This window comes from Zasmidium cellare (assembly GCF_010093935.1).
Source record: "Zasmidium cellare ATCC 36951 unplaced genomic scaffold M409scaffold_8, whole genome shotgun sequence".
Lineage (NCBI taxonomy): Eukaryota > Fungi > Ascomycota > Dothideomycetes > Mycosphaerellales > Mycosphaerellaceae > Zasmidium > Zasmidium cellare.
This window is the reverse complement of record NW_022986952.1, coordinates 372,377-392,885: the sequence shown is the minus strand read 5'-3', so window position 1 is coordinate 392,885 and position 20,509 is coordinate 372,377. Positions and strand designations below refer to the sequence as shown.

General features: G+C 53.7%; 9 protein-coding genes across 9 annotated transcripts; 5 read left to right on the top strand and 4 right to left on the bottom strand.

Annotated features, from left to right (window-relative positions):
- Nucleotides 1-126: 126 nt before the first annotated feature.
- Nucleotides 127-1,698, bottom strand: M409DRAFT_64446 (uncharacterized protein; the record flags this gene model as incomplete). The annotated part of the gene is made up of 1 exon (XM_033816087.1): nucleotides 127-1,698. One exon carries the CDS (start codon nucleotides 1,696-1,698, stop codon nucleotides 127-129), a length of 1,572 nt encoding a protein of 523 aa, XP_033670970.1.
- Nucleotides 1,699-3,044: 1,346 nt separating this feature from the next.
- On the top strand, nucleotides 3,045-6,959 carry M409DRAFT_64445 (uncharacterized protein; the record flags this gene model as incomplete). Its single annotated transcript, XM_033816086.1, has 1 exon — nucleotides 3,045-6,959. The coding sequence occupies one exon, from the start codon at nucleotides 3,045-3,047 to the stop codon at nucleotides 6,957-6,959; it is 3,915 nt and encodes a 1,304-aa protein (XP_033670969.1).
- A 2,342-nt stretch (nucleotides 6,960-9,301) lies between these two features.
- Nucleotides 9,302-10,767, top strand: M409DRAFT_64444 (glycoside hydrolase family 5 protein; the record flags this gene model as incomplete). The annotated part of the gene is made up of 5 exons (XM_033816085.1): nucleotides 9,302-9,360; nucleotides 9,415-9,499; nucleotides 9,555-10,089; nucleotides 10,140-10,605; nucleotides 10,659-10,767. 5 exons carry the CDS (start codon nucleotides 9,302-9,304, stop codon nucleotides 10,765-10,767), a joined length of 1,254 nt encoding a protein of 417 aa, XP_033670968.1.
- A 604-nt stretch (nucleotides 10,768-11,371) lies between these two features.
- On the bottom strand, nucleotides 11,372-12,166 carry M409DRAFT_19685 (uncharacterized protein; the record flags this gene model as incomplete). Its single annotated transcript, XM_033805044.1, has 3 exons — nucleotides 11,372-11,620; nucleotides 11,782-11,990; nucleotides 12,058-12,166. 3 exons carry the CDS (start codon nucleotides 12,164-12,166, stop codon nucleotides 11,372-11,374), a joined length of 567 nt encoding a protein of 188 aa, XP_033670967.1.
- Nucleotides 12,167-12,547: 381 nt separating this feature from the next.
- M409DRAFT_19684 (uncharacterized protein) lies at nucleotides 12,548-14,440 on the bottom strand (the record flags this gene model as incomplete). The annotated part of the gene is made up of 2 exons (XM_033805043.1): nucleotides 12,548-14,318; nucleotides 14,370-14,440. The coding sequence occupies 2 exons, from the start codon at nucleotides 14,438-14,440 to the stop codon at nucleotides 12,548-12,550; spliced, it is 1,842 nt and encodes a 613-aa protein (XP_033670966.1).
- A 352-nt stretch (nucleotides 14,441-14,792) lies between these two features.
- M409DRAFT_64442 (uncharacterized protein) lies at nucleotides 14,793-16,702 on the top strand (the record flags this gene model as incomplete). Its single annotated transcript, XM_033816084.1, has 3 exons — nucleotides 14,793-16,365; nucleotides 16,419-16,520; nucleotides 16,644-16,702. 3 exons carry the CDS (start codon nucleotides 14,793-14,795, stop codon nucleotides 16,700-16,702), a joined length of 1,734 nt encoding a protein of 577 aa, XP_033670965.1.
- A 413-nt stretch (nucleotides 16,703-17,115) lies between these two features.
- On the bottom strand, nucleotides 17,116-17,889 carry M409DRAFT_19682 (uncharacterized protein; the record flags this gene model as incomplete). Its single annotated transcript, XM_033805042.1, has 1 exon — nucleotides 17,116-17,889. The coding sequence occupies one exon, from the start codon at nucleotides 17,887-17,889 to the stop codon at nucleotides 17,116-17,118; it is 774 nt and encodes a 257-aa protein (XP_033670964.1).
- Nucleotides 17,890-18,403: 514 nt separating this feature from the next.
- M409DRAFT_64440 (uncharacterized protein) lies at nucleotides 18,404-19,135 on the top strand (the record flags this gene model as incomplete). Its single annotated transcript, XM_033816083.1, has 2 exons — nucleotides 18,404-18,492; nucleotides 18,568-19,135. The coding sequence occupies 2 exons, from the start codon at nucleotides 18,404-18,406 to the stop codon at nucleotides 19,133-19,135; spliced, it is 657 nt and encodes a 218-aa protein (XP_033670963.1).
- A 354-nt stretch (nucleotides 19,136-19,489) lies between these two features.
- Nucleotides 19,490-19,885, top strand: M409DRAFT_51840 (uncharacterized protein; the record flags this gene model as incomplete). Its single annotated transcript, XM_033811922.1, has 1 exon — nucleotides 19,490-19,885. One exon carries the CDS (start codon nucleotides 19,490-19,492, stop codon nucleotides 19,883-19,885), a length of 396 nt encoding a protein of 131 aa, XP_033670962.1.
- Nucleotides 19,886-20,509: the final 624 nt, after the last annotated feature.

Below are 20,509 nucleotides of genomic sequence, written 5' to 3'. Positions count from 1 at the left end.
GAACTTTCGTACTCAATATCAATCATCACACATTCCCACATAACACATGTTCGCCACGTGCGCGTACGCACGTTTTCGAGCGCCCTTGAACTCCACCGCCGGCCAGCGCCTCATACATACAATCCATCACTGTTGCATTCCCTGCCCGCTATCGCCGCTGCTATTCCCCATGGGCATACCAGGCGGCTGCCCGTTGGACGTGAGTCCTATTGTGCCACCTGGAGGTAGAGGTTGTTGCGCCCCCAATCCGTTACCCGCCGGGCTGTTGCTGTTCTTGACATCGTCCCCAGATCGCTTCTTTTCCTTCTTCGCCCACCGAAGACCGCATGCGTTACAAAGCGTCTTGGGGCCCTTCGGCCCTTTCCTCCATTCAGGTGAATCCAACGTTCCGCAATCCGCACACACGTACTCATCGGCGACCTTGAGCTTCTTCTTCTCCTTCTTTGATCCCTCTCTATCCCGATCCAGCAGGATTGCTATACCGGCGTCACCTCGAATGAGCGCAGGAGATGTATCACCAGTCGATATGCCGTGACTACGCTCGCCGTCCCGATATCGTAGACCTGTGAGCAATTCAATGCCTTCCAAGTGCGTGCTGTTGGCTTCGTATCGTGACATCTTGTCTGCAATGCTGTCCGGCTTCTGTGATGAAAGTGCGCTGTCCAGGTTTTGCCGTGTGAGCGCTGTGTTGGATATGGGCGGTTTGGCAGGAGGCGGCATGCCTTGATAGTTGGGTGTAGTACCTGGCGCTTCTGAACTCTGCGTGTTTTCCGCTCTTGATGCAGCGACCTGCGACTCTGATGGCGTAGCCCCGGCTGCCGATGCCGCTTGTTCCCTGTATAGTCTATCTTGTTCCGCGTTCTCTTCCACCTCTTCACGCTTCAGCTCTTCGATGCGCTTCATTAACCTCTCGTTCTCAATCTTATGCTCCAGGAATGAGTCTAGAAGTGCCGCATTCTTCGTAGGGTACGGCCGCGCCATCATGAAGAACCCTCTGCATAGCCCGGCCACAGCAACCGATTGACCTGCTGGTGTTTGCCCGAATGTGGTCGCGCCTGGTGGTTCGGGAGATATGTGCGGATGTCCGTCGCATTCAAAGATCATGTACGTGCCATCGTCTTTCTTGAAGCGATAGAAAAACCGCAAAGCATTCCCACTTGCTATACTCTCGTTGAACTCGCGCATAAATATGCCACTGTCGTCCGGGTGTACCAACTCGCCAATGAACTTGCCAATGAGCTGTTGGGGCTCATATCCTGTGATCGTCTTACAAGACGGTGACACGTACAGTATCCGGCCATCGGGTGTGAGAATGTGCAAAAAGTCCTTGAGCTCTTCAATGATGCGCTGCGACCAATTCCGTCGCTTGGTAAACTCGGTGAGCGTGCTACCCGTTGTCTGAGGGCCCATGCCAAACCCCGTGGGAAGGGGTCCAGCGCCCGCACCTGTCATCGGCGCATCTTGTTGCGCCTGCTCCCTCGCTGTGTATCCGCCATTGCTGGTGACCATGGCCTGGTCTTGGTTTGGCGCGCTCGTGCCATTGCTCGCGTGCTGAGGCGTGATGGGGTTATAAGTCTGATCGGCGGATCCGGACAGGTCGAGGTCCAAGTCCATAGGCAGGCTCATGTCCATGTCCAGACCGTTCATCATGGAGCCATCGTGGCCCAGCATGGCCATATCGGCGGCGCTGGGCGCCATGTTGGGGAGGCCCGCATCGCCTGACGCAGGGTACAGCGACATCCAGCAGCACTATTTCGGCTTGGGAGGGCCAGCAGTCTCGCCTTGGCCTCGATCGAGCGATCTGTGTTGCGGCTGGTGAGACGACAAGCCACCGCGTGAAGATGAAGAACAGGGGAGGCGGCGCACTGCACCGCAAGTAGTTATCGCGAGGTTCTCCCACCCGATGATGCAGTAACCCGGCCTTGGAGATGCAAGTCGTGGACGGCGAGGGAGGAGTCGAACATTCGTGGTAGAGGTCCAGAATGCTGCGACGTCCGCAGGAAGCTCTTCGTGGTCGATGGCTTGGATGCTGTTTCAGGCCGTCTTCTTTCCTTGGCCGGGCATCGATGTCTCTGTGTTAGAGAGTCTCCGTGTCGTAGCGAGCCTTTCCCCGGAGACCACGACTACAACCGCCGGCCCTCCTCTGCGCCAGGGTCAACGGCATGACGGCAGTTGCTGGCCCACGTTTTGCGAACAAAATAGACACAAGTCCGGCGAACATCTGCAGTAGAAACTCAAGACAACAGAGAGAAGAGATGGGAAGGAATGCAAGAGAACGATGGTGGGCTGGGTGTCAAGACTGAGAACCGAGATGACTTTCTCATGGACCTATAAGGTGTTCTTGTTACTTGCACACTCAGATCCAACCTGACTCTCGATCGATTTCCTCCAAGCTGTGGATATCAGAGACCCAGCTTGCATGCCAATCGATCGAGCACTTTGCGTCAATGCTCGGCCACATGAAAGCATCATTAATGCATGTTGAAATGGTGCCGAAGCACAGTATCTGTGTGTAGTCTCGTCCTTCCCGGCTGCTCAAGTAGGAGGCATGAGACTGCCATCCCCCCGGTTTCCAAAACGACCAAGCTCTCCATCATGCTTCAGTGTGCTCAGACAGCGCGCAAGCAATGGAGATGGATATTCCACTCTGCGCAGAGCAAACGAGGAAGGGAGGTGTTCTTCGTTGCACCACTGTTGCATAAAATGTCCAGAACTAAAATTGGTGTAAATTGCATCACGTGAACTGGCGTACCTTCCCGCGTTTGCTGCCTGCTAACCGCGTCCGTTCACTTCCATCAGACGGACGCTTCTATGCACAATCACTGACTCCCACCATTCACTCGCTGGGCATGGCTGAGGGCGGGCATTTAAACCGCTTCCACCTCTTCGTCTGAACAACTTCCTGCCAACCGCTACCTGGAAACATCGACCATCTGGCAATCAACCCCTCATTCTCTGATATTTGGTCTCCACGTCTCTAGAAGCACTGTTCACGAAACACTATCGTCGCCAGAGCCTGGCTTTCCACAACAGTGTTACCCGCCATGTCCAAGATAGAGAAGCTTTCAATCCAGGGCGTCCGGTCCTTCGGGCCAAAGAAAGTGATGGCCATCCAGTTCGAGACGCCACTCACCCTGATCGTGGGCGTGAACGGTTCCGGCAAAACCACTGTCATTGAGAGTTTGAAATACATAACCACCGGAGAACTGCCGCCCAATGCCGCCAGAGGAGCTTCATTCATCCACGACCCCGAGTTTGATGGCGAGAAGGAGGTACTTGCAAAGCTGCAACTGCTCTACACATCTGTCAACCACACGAGGATTGTGTCTACCCGCAACCTTCAACTTACAATCAACTCCAGGGGTGCTCGAAGTGCCAAGCAGCTTGAAGGCACCATTCGAATGGTGAAGGACGGAGAGCGGAGCGCCGTGAGCTCCAAGACGATGGAGCTGAACGGCCTGATGCCACGCTCACTCGGCGTGTCCAAAGCGATTCTGGAATATGTCATCTTCTGTCACCAGGAAGAATCGTATTGGCCCCTTGGTCAAGCCAAGGAGCTGAAGGAGAAATTCGACCAGATCTTCGAAGCACTCAAATACAGCAGGGCAATCGACAATCTCAAGGTCTTGCAGAAGAATAAGCGAGAGGACTTGAAGACATTGAAAGTGATTGAGGACCATGCCAAAGCTGACAACGACAAGGCCAACAAGTCCAAGGGAGTTCGAAAGAAGCTGGAGACGGACATTCAAAATCTGAATCAGAGAAAGCTGGAGCTTGGCCAGCAGCTTCAGGAGGCCAAGGAGAAGGCAGAGGAGTTCTGGGAGCAGGCTGGCAAGGCTGACCACTACGTCAGCGAGCTACGAGGCAAGCGCATAGCGCGTCAGACCAAGGACGAGAGTGTTCAGAGCTTGCGGCAGAACCTGAACGAGATGTCCGATTCTGATGCAGAACTCCAGAAGATGTTTGAACAATACGAGGAGCGCATCGCGATGTACAACGCCGAGCTTGACGAAAAGACTGCGACTTACCATGAATTCACAAACGAGATCCAGGAGGCGAGAGATCAGGTCAACTCGAAGGAGCGTGAGGTTGGATCCTACGAGGCACAGAAGGAGAGCTACGACCGTCAAGTCCAGAGCCGGAAGCGACTTGTGCAGGAGACTGCACGCAGCCACGAGATCCGCGGATACGATCTGGACATCGACGATGATAAGGCGAAGACTTTCATGGAAGTCATCTCCAAGAGGGCTCGCGACCAGCAAGCAGAGTTCGAACAGGCACGTTCTGAGGCACGAGAAGAGCTGCAAAAACAGCAAAAAGTGCTCAACGGAATATATGAGCGCAAGTCGGCGTCGAACCAGAGCAAGAATACCGCCCGTCAGACAATCTCGACATACGACGGCAAGATTCGTGGCCTTCAGGCACAGCAAAACAAGATCGACCTTGACGAGGGTGGAAAGGCCACCTTGGAGTCGCAGCTACAGGAGACTCAGACCCAGTTGCAGCAGTCACGCTCCGAGCTGACCAGCTCCGACTGGAATACTGTCATCGAGAGCACCGAATCCGAGATGCGCCGGCTTGACGATGACAAGGAGAAGCTTGATACAGAATATGCGGAAGCCGCACGCCGCGCTGGCGATTCTGCACAGCTCGACTTCGTTCGAAAGGAGCTCAAGGATCGGGAGCGTGGCTTGGAGACCATGAAGAATGCCCACAACCAGACGATCAGCACTCTCCTTGGCAACGCATGGTCACCAGCCAACGCTGAGCGTGACTTCCAGCGTGTGCTCGAACAGAAGGGCGCGGAGCTTTCTGAGGCTGAGCGTCAGAGGAACGGAACTTCCCAAGAGCTCGACTATCTTAAGGCGAGGATCAAAGAGCGCGAGGGCGAAATTGAAGCTGCGCAGAAGGATATCAAGAACGCTACAGTAACGATCAGGAACGCTTTAGACTGTACCCCTGACGCCTACCTCAACGAGATGGAGCAGGTCGAGCGCAATCGTGACGAGCTCAAGGCGGACAAGGAGCAGCTGGACAAAGTACGCGAATTTCTCGAGTCGTGCATTACATCGGCAAAGAACACCAAGTCGTGCAGAATCTGTTGCAAGAAGGTTGCCACCAATCACGAGCTCGAGACACTGACTAACAGCGTCACGGCACAGCTCAAGAAATATCAGATTGCACAAGACACGGAACAGAATCTGAAGACGATCGAACAAGACCTGAAGGAGGGCAAAGCCGCCAGACCTGCATATGAGACCTGGGAAAAGCTTCACAGCCAAGTACTTCCAGCCAAGCAAGCGGAATTGCAGCAGCTCGAGCAAGACCACAAGCGTCTCACCGCGCAACTGGAGCAACAGGACTATACATTCGATGAGAAGAAGCGGGCAAAGAGCGATGTCGATGCCATGGCTCGGACGATCCAGAACATTTCCAAATACGTCAATGAGATCGCCAACTTTGAGGCTCAGGTCAAGGAGCTTCAGGAGAAGCAGAAGACAGCAGGTCTATCTCGTGGTCTCGATCTCATCGAAGGTGATCTGAAGAAGGTCAACGAGAACTTGAAGGCTCTCAAGGCTCGCCACGGCGATGCTCTGAGCAACCGCGATCGTGTCAAGGCACGAATCAACAACCTCGAGCTGCAGGCCAGCGAGCTCAAGGGCAAAGTTAGCCAGGCAGAGTATCAGCTGAAGGAGAAGAAATCTTTGCAGGCCCAAGAGGAAGAGTACAGAGGTCTTGTCGCTGAGAAGCGAGACGAAATCAAAGCCATCGATACTCAGCTCCAGAACTTAGAGTCTGAGCAGTCGGCCGCGCAAGTCAAGTACGACGACATCACCCAGCAGAGCGCCGATCGAGACCGAGAGCTACAGGACAAGGCAGGCAAGCTGCACAGCAGCGTGAACAAGCTGAAGATGGCAGACCAGGAGATCCAAGCGTATCACGATCGAGGAGGCGACGCACAGTTGAAGCGAGGCCGGCAGGAAATCGACACGGCAAAGTCCACGCTAGCCAGCCTCGTCGACACGCAGCGGAATCTCGGCCGTGAGATCAAGCAGCTCGAAGACCGTAACCGTGACCACGATGAGACAAAGCGAAGCATCGTCGACAATCAGCGTTTCCGTCGCGACTTGCGCCAGCTTGAAGCCCTTAACAGGGAGATAGCGGAGCTCGAGAGCCACAACGCTGAGGCGGACAAGGCGAGGTACGAGCAAGACGCCCGGTGGTGGCAAAACGAACGCAACAAGTTCGCCGCAGAAGAGGCTGGCGTCTCTGGACAGCTGAAGGAGGTCGACTCTGCCCTTGCTCAAGCCTACACAGACTGGGAGACAGACTACAAGAACGCTAAGAACAAGTACAAGGAGGCCCACGTGAGGGTGGAGACAACCAAAGCTGCGATTGACGATCTCGGCCGATGCGCAGGCGCTCTGGACAAGGCCATCATGAAGTACCACTCGTTGAAGATGGAAGAGATCAATCGCATCATCGCCGACCTCTGGCGCAGCACATACCAAGGCACGGATGTCGACACTATCTTGATCCGCAGCGAGAACGAGACGCAAAAGGCCAACAAGAGCTACAACTACCGCGTGTGCATGATGAAGCAAGACACCGAAATGGACATGCGCGGTCGCTGCTCGGCCGGGCAGAAGGTGTTGGCGTCCATCATCATTCGTCTGGCTCTCGCAGAGTGTTTTGGCAGGAACTGCGGTGTCATTGCTCTGGATGAACCTACGACCAACCTCGACCAAGACAACATCATCGCCCTCGCAAAGAGTCTGGGCGAGATCATCCGTCAACGTCGTGCTCAGCGCAACTTCCAGCTCATTGTTATCACCCACGACGAGGACTTCCTGAGAGCCATGAACTGCTCCGATTTCACCGACAACTACTTCCGCGTGTACCGGGATGGAGACCAGAAGAGTCAGATTGTCAAGCAGAGCATCTCTGAGATTGCGTGAGCATGAAGTTCGACTTCGAAAGAGACGGGGGATTCTGCCGAAGATCTGTCGCATTGCTTTTTCGACCTGTATTGTTAGCATAGCGTTCATCATCCATTTTAGCGAAGGCGTCACGGATATGGGACGCATGAGAGAGGCGTAGAGGAGACACATCTGCTCACATGATTGCAGCCGAACAAGGAAGCCGCGTTGCTTTGAGACCTTTCCATCGATTTCCTTCTCCTCTTTCAACTTTGACTTCTGTGTCACTCGCCCGCGTGCTTTACCCCACCACACTGATCTTCAGCAACCATGCCGTGCGTGCATATGTAGCATGCAAAAACGTGGCTGGGAGTTGCAGGTTGCCGACTGACCGCTTCCAAGAGGAGTCTGCATATGCATCCTTTGCGGCACGACTTCACCTGCTGCTGGTCTGCTGACAGATGGGAGGAGAAGAAAGAGGAGTCATTCTGTGGGGGACGGTTTGGCTGTTTGGATCGAAAAGAGCGCAATAAAATGGTGATGACGAGATTGGATGTTTCTTGACTTTTTCGCCGTTTCGATCAAAGCGTGGGACGGTTTATTGCTTGTGGAAAAAGTTTGAGATGGGTCTGTGTTTCGCAGATACGTGTACGCGTGTCGGGAGCTGAGTCAATGAGTAGTTGAGTTGTTACACGTCTTGCACAGGACGTCGTCCTTGCTTGGTGCATTCGTCTCTCTATGATGGCACCATGCGTATCACATGATGCTGAAGTAGCAGTGATGACTGATGGAGTTGTGCGGAGATGGCGGAGTGGAAGTTTTTGGTTCCCCCACCTTGCTTTTTTGGAGATGATGTTGGAGATGGGGAGAAACCGTCCCGAACAGCGTTCACAAGGCTGGCTTTTAGCGCTGAACTAACCCCGAAGCTAGAGCAGGAACGATGCCAGTAGTGAAATGGCGAACAGCGGCTGCTCTGCGAATCGTGATCCTCGGCGTGGGTTGGAAAATGAGATGAATTGTCGCGTTGTCTTTTCGAGAGAAGAGGCTCATCTGCGAATATCGCAGAATGAAAAGTCGGTCGAAGTGGCAGACTCGGGGGCCGAAATTGCTCGCATTGACGTTGAGATCGAAGCGTGGGCACGACGGGTGGGCGTCCGGGTGGCTGCTTCGAGGCGCTACTATAATTGCGCCCTCCGCCTCTTCCTTGCCTCGGATCTGGGATCTTGGACCGTCTGCGGTCTGCGCAGCGTTGTTTCGCCCAGGCAAATGCTCGGCAACCTGGGGCTTTGAATCGGATGTGGCTGTTGGGTGTTTCAACGCAGACGCGGGCCAGACACGCAACGTTGTCAGTGTCGTGTCTTGGACCAAAGAGGGCGAGAACTTGTTTTGGCCGGTTTTCGTGCTCTGGCCTAACGTGGAAAGCTGGACGTAGCCGAGGCGAACACGGCTGTGTGTGTCTCTCTCTCGCGCGGAACTTCATGTGCTTGCTCGACGCAAGGAGACATGTGACCGGCGGTGATCGCTACGTCAAATAGAGCCACAGCTGCTATAGCTCTCAAAACGAGGAACAGAAGAGGGATCTTCCTCAGGCTAGCTGGTAGGAGATGCTGGCGCCAGGCACAGGAGAGCCAAAACAGTCGATTTGGCGAGGTGATTGGTAGGGGCGACCCAGCCTCCTGCGCACCCTGGACTCGGCTCCGACGCCGATCTTAGCAACAGCTTGGAAGTTTGTTGCTGCCAGCGTGGCTCAACCTGCTTCCGTTGCTCTCCTTTTGTTCGGCGCTGTGCTGAGTTTCGCTGGCAGTGCACGCGCATCGAGAACGCTGCCACCACCGGGGCCCGGCCCACTCTCCCAGTGCCAGGCCCACTCTCCCAGTGCCAGGCAGGCTCAATGCTCACACACGTCCCAGACCGCCGAGTCATTGGCCAGGTCAGCAAAGCAACATTCGTTTTCCTCCTCTTTCCCCTCCCGTCGGCAAGTCATTCTACTACTCTCTCTGCGTGAAGCCGCTGTTTTATGTCCCGCGACCCCCAGCCTATCCACCTTCACTCACTTTGGGTTGGGCGCGCGTGAAGAGACATCCTGTCCGATCCTTGTCTCCGTCCATTTCACACACCCTCTCGCGTGCCGGCCTCGCATTTGCCACGTTCTCCCAGCAAAGAGATTGCAGGAAACCACCGCCCAGCATTCCGCGCGACCGTCCATTCCGACAACTTAACTCAAGCTTTTGCGTCGACGGTTTCAGCAGCTGCGTCTGTTGATCTGTTTGTGTTCGAGACGCAAGCTCGACGACGACCGCTCCTACTCTTTCCTTCTTCGTCTCACTTTGGTCCTGCCATCGTGCGATCAAAGAGCTCTCCAAACACCTTATACTGCAGCCATGCGTCTCAACAGCGCTATCGTCGCGCTGTGCGCGGCAGCATCTACTTCGGCAGCTCCGTAAGTCCTGTTCCATCGCGAAGATATGTGGTGGTCGCTCATTCAAGACAGTAGCAACTTCGTCCGCGGCGCAAGCGGCTTCAACTGGGGCAATGTGAAGATTCGAGGCATCAATCTCGGCGGTTGGTTAGTCCTTGAGGTCAGTACATTGTCTCGGAATTGAATGACGGGCCTCAATAGCTGACCTTGCTCAGCCTTGGATCACTCCATCCATCTTCCAGAATCTGCCACAGGACTTGAAGATCGTAGATGAATATACTTTGGGCCAGGCGCTAGGCGAGAAGGCATACGATCAGGTGTACAAGAACCACTGGGAGACGTGGGTGACTTGGGAGGACATCAAGAAGATCGCAGACTCCGGCTTCAATGTTATCCGAATCCCCATTGGATACTGGGCATACGACAACTCGGATTCGCCATATGTCAAGGGCGCGGCTCCTTTCATCGATGCTGCCATCGACTGGGCGCGATCCGTTGGACTGAAGGTGATTATTGATCTCCACGGCGCTCCAGGATCCCAGAATTGTTTCGACAACAGCGGCCAGAAGTGTGATAAGCCACAATGGACGACCGGCGACACCACCAAGAAGACCCTCGACGTCCTCCAGACTATCCAGAACAAGTACGGAGCATCGTCATATGACGATGTGATTGCCGGCATTGAACTCTTGAACGAGCCCTTGACCCCAGAGTTGGACCTCGACACCGTGAAGCAGTTCACGCGTGATGGTGAGTAGACTTTGAGGCGGTGGGGACGACTTCGTACTGATTGCAACCAGGTTACGGCCAGCAGCGAACCGTCAGCCAATCCAGGGTTGTCGTCTTCCAGGACGGTTTCCAGAACACCAGCGCGTACAACAACTTCTTGACCCCATCCGACAACAATGCCCAGTACGTCGCCGTCGACCACCACGAGTACCAGGTCTTCACTCCCGAGCTCGTTTCGATGCAGCCATGGCAGCACCGCCAGTACGTCTGCAACAACGCCTTCGTCTACAATGGCGGTGACAAGTGGACCTTTGTTGGCGAATGGAGCGCTGCCATGACCGACTGCGCACCCGCACTCAATGGTTATGGTATTGGCGCGCGTTACGACGGAACGTACCCGGGTTCGTGGTATGTCGGATCGTGCCAGAACATCAACTTCATCGAGACCTGGGACCAGCAGCTCAAGGACGACACCCGCGGGTACATTGAGGCGCAGATGGAGACATTCGAGCGATACACCGAAGGCTGGTTCTTCTGGTAAGCAGCATCAATACCTCCCTCAAATGGGGACTCGTACTAACCTTCAGCAGGAACTTCAAAGCCGAGCAAGCGCCCGAATGGAACGCCTTCGCCCTCATCGACGCCGGCGTCTTCCCCCAGCCTCTGACGGACCGCAAGTTCGGCTCCATCTGCTCATAGTCGAGCTTCACCCACTCGAACATAACGGCCGTCGAAACGATGAACTCGCGGCACTGCCCGGGCCAGGCCCCGCGATGAATGACACGACCTGGGTGGAACACATAATGAAGAACGCAAAAAGCAAAGAGACGGAGAGACGGAGAGGGAGATCCATACCATGACATACTGCTTGAGACATGTTTGTTTTTGGATGATTACCATAATTGGGCGACTGGCTTCTGATACCCAAGGGTCTCTTCTGTATGTCTGGTCCTCTAATGACGGTGGACTGGATTAGAGGCTCGCATTTTGCTGTACAAGCGGAGAAGTTTATTTAGCTGGCATCATAAAATTGTGCTTGTGTTTTCGTAAGTCGTAATGAAATGGAAAAGAATGTGCGATATGATGAATGATGGCAGTGTGCGTGTGAGAGAGAGGTGTCGTCTGAGGTGAGAAAGATTTCGTGGCGTCTCTCGTTTGATGAGCTTCGCTCTGCTGGCTTGCTTGGCGGTCGACATCACTTTGTTTTCTATGAAAGGTCTCATCTACTCGAACATTACAGGAGAATACATAAAGCGGCCGTGAAGGCGTCGATGATGGATCTAGTATACATTGACGCTCTCTCTTAGATACCGAACGCGACGGCGCCACCCAAAACAAGTCCAAAGACTACGTTTCCAACACCCCAAGCGAAGACCTTGTCCGCAGCACCAGTGTAGGCAGCTGGCGTAGCAGAGAGCGTGCTGCTCTGCGTGGTCGTCGCTGCCCCCGGTGTGCCAGTGACAGGCGAGCTCGAGTTTGCAGTCGTGGTTGGGGACGAAGAGATCAAGCTGGTGGCGTTGTTCGTACATGGCGCAGAACCAGATGGCTGGACCTGCAGACTCGTGGATTAGTATCGAATCGTCACACAGACCAAAGTACATTTGCGGGACCCTCGAGGGCCGTTGGCGTGCTTGCAAGCCTGGCTCACAGCTCCCTTCCCTCGACGACAGGCTGACTGCTCGTGACACGAGGACGACTGTTTCTACTACTAACCTCCACATATCCAAACAATCCCTGCTCCGTATTCCCACAGTATTGAGCTGGATAGCCCGGGCACTGCTGGCTACACCCAGCGGGACTCTGGATGTTCGAAGGCTTGTCGTTCGAGCACCAGCATCCGTGGCCTTGAACGATGGCGTACGCGTACGAGCCGTTCTGGCATTTCGTGCTGCAGTAGCCTAGGGTGTTGTAGACGTAGTCGCCTGAAGGAGGGTTGTTAGCATGAGAGTTGTTGGACTGATGTGGCTGGTTTTTCTGCCCAGGACGTACCAGTGTTGAAGCCTGTGCCGGTGTTCTCGTTCGAACAGTATCGGATCGATACCGCATTCGCGGCGGCGATGGACGTTGCCAGGAACGTGGCGAAACGAGTGAACAGCATTTTCTTTCAACGAGCGTGGGAGTTTGGTGATGAACTGTCGTCGTGGAGGGTCGAAAGCGAGCGTCCGAACTTATAGGCAACAGTTTGATAGTGGTACCTTTCGGATTTTCTCCGTGCCAAATTTTGGGAAGAATGGCGGGCTTCCGACTTTTTCTATTGTACTGCTGCTATTCTTGTTGGTATGACTCTGGATGGTGTCGCCCGCGGACGCTAGTTTACTCGTTCCTGACGCAGGATGAATCCTTCCGGCTCCACGGCAGCCAAGACATCTTGCTTCCAGGCCTTTAGACGTGCCCTGTCCATTGACAACATGTCTGCGCGTTGTTGCAATCTGAAGCTTTCAATACCTGCGTGGGGATGCTCGTACCTTCAATACCCTCCTCAAGCGTATCCACCTTCAAGGACCACCAAGAAAGTAGCCTTCTCCCCGGCCTCTCCAAGATAAACCTCCAGCTCGTCATTATTCTCCACCAACCAGCTATTCTCAGTGCCGTCCGCGTCTTTAACAATACCATTGACTTTCTTAACCTGAGCAGCACCAGCCTTGCTTGTGGCCGCCTTGTGCAAAGCCGGTATCGTTGGTGAAGCCAGTTTTCCAAGCCACATCCTGGGATGGTTGCCTACGACGCTTGAGCCAGGAGCCAGTCGGAAGTAGGCAGGTATGGGTTGTGCGGCATTCGTCTGAGGAGCAATGAAGGGACCGGCCGTCGAGAGTGCAGGGTCAATACCGAAATCGATGTTTCCAGTAGCCTGTGCTACAGTCGCAAGAAGGCCACCGTTCCGCTGTTGAGGATAGCCTCTACCCTCGACAGCATTTCGAACATTTGGCTCTTGGATGGTGGGGCTGGTGTTCTTCGCTGCTTCAGCTGCCTTCGCCTTCTTCGACCTCGGAGCGGTACCCATCCAAGCAGGGCCAGGGCCAGGACCGTAGTGCGCGTTCTTCTGTACGATGACTCGCTCCCCGCGTTTGTTCTTGTCTTCACGAAATCGCTTCATGGCGTCTTTGCCAAGCAGTTCGACAGCTTTTTTCTTGCCCGGGTCATTCTCCGCCATGATCTGTTGTAGCTTTTCATTCGAGGCGAACCAACGATGACGAAGCTCTTGGAAGTGATCTTCGCCGCTGACTAGTCGTGACTCGAAATTGTCGGCAGTCAAAATGTCATATAGGAGTCGCCGAATCTCCTTGCTTTCTCCAGGGTTGAGTCCGAGCATGTTGTTGGCTTGCGCAATAGTGATTGACTTGCCCTGGACACGCATTCGCTTCGTCACGTCGCAGCAAACACAGTCAAGGGCTATCGTCTTCTTTTCTTGGTCGGGCTGGAGTGGGTGCATCACTGCGCTAAGATGCATATTTTCGCGAATGAGCCGCTTCTTGCAATCTTCCCACACGCCTTCAGCGCACTGAGTCTTTTTGATGATGCCCAACTCCCTGCAAATCACCTCGAAATCGCCACGAATGGCCTGGTATCTCTCGTTCGAGAGTTGCAGGTACGCCTTGCATTCGTCCAGACTAGTTTCCGAAGCGTACCGCGGAGCCAGACCAGCTTCGTCTGGAGGCAGATGTCCGTAGCCTCGAATCCGTCTCCGTCGCTTGCGGTCTGACAACCTCTGATCGCTCTCCAGTTGAATCTCAAACAAACGCTGGGTTCGACGCGCCGCCTCGTCGGGGTCCAAAGACATATTAAGAAAGCCATCCTGTTCCTGTTGTGGGGGTTCGCTGGTGAGGTCGATCGCATCGTCAGGGTTTACATTTTCTGTAGCCTCTTCTGCTGCGTTGGATGTCCGCTGGCGCTTCTTCGGTGGGGCGTTTGGATCCGGCGGCTTGTATCCTTGGTCGATACGGAGTCGCAATCCATTCTGCCTCCACAGCTTGTTGAACACATGTCCTTTCAAATCCCAGCCTTCCTCAACAAGAATGTCCTTGATGTCTTTCTGGCTGATGTTCTGCTCCCACATTTCCTTGATGCGATTGCTCACAGTACGCTCATCTTCCTCCGACAGCTTGTTGATCCGCGATGGGAAGCCCCATATTCCAAACTGGCGCAAGAAGCCTTTCTTGCATGGCAGGTCCTCTTCGCTGACATTGAAGCGGTCGGCGAAGTACTTCGCGATCTCTTGGGCGCTTTTCTTCTCTTCGACGTAGAGCTTGTAGCTACGAACAGGTCAGTAATGGTAGGCGACTGGCCGGGGACAATCCACTTACCAGATATCTCTCTTGTCGCCCCAATCGTATTTGGATGGCCGACCGACTCTCCGCTTCGGGGTCTCATCCATGATATACGGGCAGTAGTGACTCGGCGTACGAGAGTTGCAGTCGGGACTGAATCCAGGCGACCGTAGTGACGAGGTGAAGTGGTGGCTGACGGAAGCTCGAGCCAAAAGTCACGTGCGAAGCTGGCATCTCTCCAGTTTTCGATTCGACCGCGCCACTCGACGCATTCACTCGCATTTTGACAGCACTCACGTATAGGAGAAATAGCAAGATCACATCGAAAGCAGTTCTCGACGAATGAAGTAAGAATCCGATACTGACTGCAGCCAACACCATCGTGCGGCACCAAGCGCCGTCTGCTGCGGCCGATCTTTCCGCACGCCTAGGTGGAAACTTCACCTCACCTTTCTCGCCATGGATATTGATGGTGGGCCTCAAGACCAGCACACAAATGGCTCAGCACTCGCTCCTCAAGCATGCCAGAACTGTCGGAAACAGAAGCGGAGGTGCGACAAAGGCCTCCCTATATGTGGGCTGTGCTCGCGAATAGGTCGAATATGCGACTACAGTATCGACTCGCAAGCTGCAGTCCCTTCCTCTGAAGAGTTCGCATCGCTAAGGCAGAAGGTCGCGGATCTCGAGAGCTTGCTTACCAGGACTGCGACCAACAATCTCAGCGCAACGAGCAATGGAAGCAACGGCAGTGTCCCTGTCGGCAGTAATGGATCATGGGGGAATGGGTTGAGCAACGGCAGTAGTCCAGCGAATCTGCTGTCCTTATCGCCAAACTCGAATCAATGCGCATGGCCAGGACCTTCGACGTTCCCCAGTCTATTCTTTCTGGACTCTGAGGCGTTTGAATATGAACGATTCCAGGTCCAACCACCGTACGTGAAGGTTCCTCCTGGTGCTTTGACGGCACTCGGCAGTTCAGCGGAGCTACGGCAAATGATCGAGTTATATTTCGAGACTGTACAGACCTACTTCCCCATGGTATCCAAGATCAGATTGTACCAGCACCTATCAAATCCGATGCACGAGCCTGGCGCCGATATGGCCCTTTTGTTCCTCGCGATGAAGTTGATAACAAGTGAGATACCTGAGGGAGCACCGCCACAGACACAACTTTACCAAGATGTGAAATCGTTCTTAAGCTATATCGAAGCTCAAAACGGCTATTCCATCCAGTTGATCCAGTCCCTCCTGCTGGTCTCTTTATACGAGCTTGGCCATTCTATCTACCCAGCTGCTTATATGTCCATCGGCCATGCTTGCCGTCTTGGACATGTCCTTGGGATACACGATCGAACCGCACCGCAGATGCTCCCTCGACCGAACACTTGGACTGAGCAAGAAGAACGACGGCGCGTTTGGTGGGCAGTGATCATCTTGGATCGTTTCATCAGCATCGGACATCGCCGCAAACCGTTTGCCAGCACTGACCCAAGCCTCGACGCCCATCTACCTACAGATGATAGTCATTGGGATCGAGGTCAAATGCTGGTGGCTGCACCATTGGCGTTGTCCGCGAGCTCGACCATTCGAGCCGCACCTTTCGCACGAACGTGCCAGGCCGCACACCTCCTTGGCAAAGTCATCCGGCATCTGAACGACAAGAATCTGCCGGCAGACTACAAGTTCAATGAAGCACTCCAGCTCCACCGCACTCTGCGGGCGCTTTGCGAAGTTCTGCCCGCTGAAGCGGAAGAGGACGACCCTACCGTGAAGCCAACGCTGTGCTCACCAATGGCGATCTGCTACTCCGGGCTACTTACGCTCTATGACCAGTATGCATGTACGGAGCGTGCAATGGAGAATGCCCCAGAGACACAGCTCGTGATGCAGAAGGAAGCTATTGATGGATTAGGAGACATCTCGAGCCAAGCAATGGACCTGGCTCGGAGGGTGCGTACTTTTGTCGATCGTGCAGGACTGCAGCGAGTGAGCCCACTTGTTGTCGACAGTCTCTATCAAGCGGCGGCGAATTGTAAGTCCAAGTTCCAACGTCTCGTGACTGCGTGATGCTGAGTCTTTCCACAGACGCATGGTACGTCCGCGAATCTTCAAGTCCCGAATGCGCCGAACGCCTCGCCGAGCTCAAAGAGATCCTTCTACTCCTCGACCGACGATGGAAAGTTGCTGGTCAGTATCTCTTTCACCTCAATCAATTCTGGGAAGGGTATGGAGGGGCAGGGTGTTGAGAGGATGTCTTGTGACCCTCAACACACGTTTGCGATATGTCGGGCTGACGCCTGCCACTCACAGGCGAGTATATCAAGATCATTGAAGCCACCGAGTTTCATCTTGCCAGTGCGATCAGGTGAGCCTCCCAGAGGCTTTCAAGATCAAATAAGTGATGATTGACGCCTTGTGAAAGTGAGCAATATATCGATCCTGACCTGCGGCCGCTCTGCCCGAAGTGAGAGTTGGTGCGGAATTCCCTGCAACACGAGCGGTATGAACGAGTCGGCATGAACTCAGACGAGGAAAATGCGCACGGAATCCGTGTGAAGTGGTTGTTTAGAATAATGCAATCTAATAATCCTCTCAAGCTCGGTATAATACATATGTACAAGAATACACACTCCAAGCACACCTGGGTATCTCTCTCCAAACAGCGTCATAAAGGTCGTAGGTAGTCATGAGCGATATGACGCATGTCCTCCTCCATAGAAGCTGCTGTTTCCACTCGTGATCGTAAATCCAACACCAAAAGCTCGTGTAACGCGGCAGTCATTTACATGAACCACATCGTATACACCACGCCAGCGACGACGACCCACAAACCACTCGTCTCGGCGAGCTTGAGACCAGATGCAGCGCTGTCTGATCCACCAGGTGCGGTTGTTCCGTTCTCCAAAGTACCGTTGATTACCAAAGTCTGAGTGCCGTTGACGTCTCCCACGCGTGCGATGGTGTTATTGTTGGCAACTTCGTTCAAGTAGTCCGTTGAGTTGCTAGGGTCACATCCGCACGACGCACGTTGACCGCATAGACATTCGATAGGATGAGACTCGTTGCGGTTCGCGGTCCTGTTGTAGTAGCCGTAGTAGCCAGGGTAGGAGTATGCGTATGCGCCGTAAAGCCAGACGCCAGGAAGGATGCCAAGCGCGGCACCACCTAACACATAGGGCGCGACACCACGTCCAGATCTTCCTCCAGACGCGTAGGGTACTCCTGCACCTCCTCCGTAATATGCGCCGCCGCCGTATCCTCTTGCAGTGCCGCTGCCCGCTGCAGTCGAGCCCCCTACGTTCGATGTAGTCGATGTGCGCCCAGACGACGATGATCCAGAGGAACCAGATCCTCGCGATCCACCAGATGAGGATGAAGAAGACGAAGACGAGGAGCTGCTTCCTCCGCCTCCTCGACCTCCACCGCCTCCACCACCTTTTCGCTTGAAGAGCTCTTTCGATTGTTCGAATGCGGCGTCGAAGGATGCGGGTAATGCGAGCGCGTGGATCAGGAGCGCGAAGTTGAAGAGCAGCACTAGCGATCGTAGGAGCTGCATGTTGTATGTCTGGGATGTAAAAATTATCTTCGTAAGGCAACTTGTGCGCCGGGTAGGTGTGCTGGCGGAAGGGTTGCTGGAAAGAATAGCAAGTGCAGCCTGGCGAACCTGTAATAAGGAAAACCAAGTGGCGATGATGCGCGCCTTGATTTGAGCCTGAAAAGCAAGGCGTGGCACTATGAGCAGTACATTGGTGACAGTCTCTTACACAGCCTTGCTCATTGGCGTATTTGATTTGTTGCAGCACAGCCGAGCTGAAGGTTTGCGAAGTCTAATGATTTCATAGCGCATCAACTGGAGTGATGTCCGTGGGCGCAGGGATCTTTTAGCTTCGCACGTGATGCCGTCTGTGCCACGATCTGGTAGATCTTGAACTGCGAGCCAACGACAAGCCATCTTCACGGTATTTCTCCACGGGGTCACGGCAATTCAGATCTTGGTACCACTTCATCGCCACATCCCGATTTCACTGCTGCATACTGTACATCCGCGCTTCGTTCACAGGATCGCGAACATGCTTCCTACGATGGAGGCGGGCGATGCGCCTGTGGTGCCCATCCTGTTCGTAGGCGACTCGGGCATTGGGAAGTCGACTATGCTATCGTAGGTGCTCACGGTCATTGCAGCAGTGCAGAATGGTAAACTATGAAGAACACAATATCAGACTGACCTTCCAAGCCGTCTCGCCGTTGGACACGAATGGAGGAAACCTCTTCCCCAACTACGCGACCTAGACCAGCCTTACTCCTTCAACATCAAGCTATACAATCGCCCATATCGCTTCGAACTGTATGATACCGCATCGCCGACGAACTACACCCTCCTTAGACCCTCTGTGCTTGTCATGTGCTTCAACATTGGAGATCCAGCGTCTCTGGAGAACTTGAAGACTTATTGGAAAAGAGTCGTTGAGGAACACTACAATTATGACGAGATGCTTCCCGTGATCGCGTTGGGACTACAGCGAGACGTGCGGAACAGAGAAGATTATGATGGGCATGTGCGCTCAATCGCCTCAGATACCGAGAACGGAACGGATGATGCTCCTCTGAACGGCAGAACATTTGTCTATCCACAGGAAGGTCTGAGGTTGGCACAAGAGATGCGATGCGACCGATACTGTGAATGCTCGGCTTTGACTGGTGAGCTGTGTCGGGAGGTCATCGAGGACATCTCGAAGACTGCGGCTCTCACCACGACTGAAGGCGGTGCAAAGTCTCAGGGGGCGCATTGTAATCTGATGTGAGGCAATGCGACATTTCGGAGTGCGAGTCTCAGCGCGATGAACTGGAATTGAGATCATTCACATCTCACCCGGCTAAAAAAGGCCGCTCATAGAACCTCGTATACTACGAGGCGATGTTGGCCGAGCACACCTTAACCGACGGCGGGTTCGAGCCTCTGTCCTGTTGCCACCAGCGTAGGATTTTTATCGTGGCTAACAACATAAAAGACAGAACTAATGCACGTGATACCCATCTCTAAGCGAGGACTTGGCTTCGATCTCCGTCACTGAACGTCATCGATCACTGCTGGCAATACCAACTCAAAATTGACGAAACAACAACAACATCGAAACACTCGCGACACGAACAGCATCATGGCGGATCAAGCATTGAAGATACCTGCAATACTGCTCTCGTTCGAGCACTTTCTCGGCGGACAATGTCGCATCACAGACAAACTCACTCCCTCGTTATATCGACGAGCAGTTGTGACAAAGGGAGCTGGAACAGCAGAAGCTCTCTATCCAATCATTCCGGTGAAGGATCCGATTAAGCACTCTCAGGTCATCGGCTTCTTGATGTGCACGACTGGTGCACTACTGGCTTGGCCCAAGACGAGAGGAACTATCTTGCCTCTCGGACTGAATACTTTCTTGACGTGCGCTGGTATCTATAGTCAAAGACGAATGAAGATGCCGTACTGGTTGCCGATTACGAACCTGATTTTGGGGGCTCTGGTGTGGTGGATCGAGAATCGCAAGGCGTTGTAACGCGTTGCGCGGCGGACACAATCCGACAGTTTCGAGAATCTTTATGAGGACTTGCTCTCCATTCAGAGTTGAAGGCATCGAATTCCGTGGCCATACGATCCCCAACCAAACCTCTCACACTATTCCCTCATACACCACCCTGTATTGGTGGTGGAACTCTTAACTCGCAGCAGTGCCAGCAACGGAGAGGACTTGAAGGAGTCATCTGGCGACATAGGGCATGCTTGGGGTATCGGTTTTAGATGTGGGAAGGCGAAACTACCGAGGCGCTGAATACTGTTTTGTGGATCTAGCAAATCCAGTGGATTGTCTAATCCTACGTAGCTTTGCGAGATCGACTTAGCAAATCCATGTTAGGAGTATTCGAGTGGATTTATTAGAGAGGCCCCCAAAGTAAGCGTCGGCACCGGGGGACGTGCTGTATCTATAAAGACACGCAAGGCGGAAGCAGGTTGTCTTTATAAAGACAACTAGATTTAGCGGATACAACTGCTTAAAAGAGAAATACCGAGATGAGTTTCTATAAATTTAGAGTATTCAACACGGATTGGATAAGACAGCTTATGACTAGGTGCACAGAGTTACAGTACCAGGTAGATTTATTAGCTAAATCCACGAAAACCA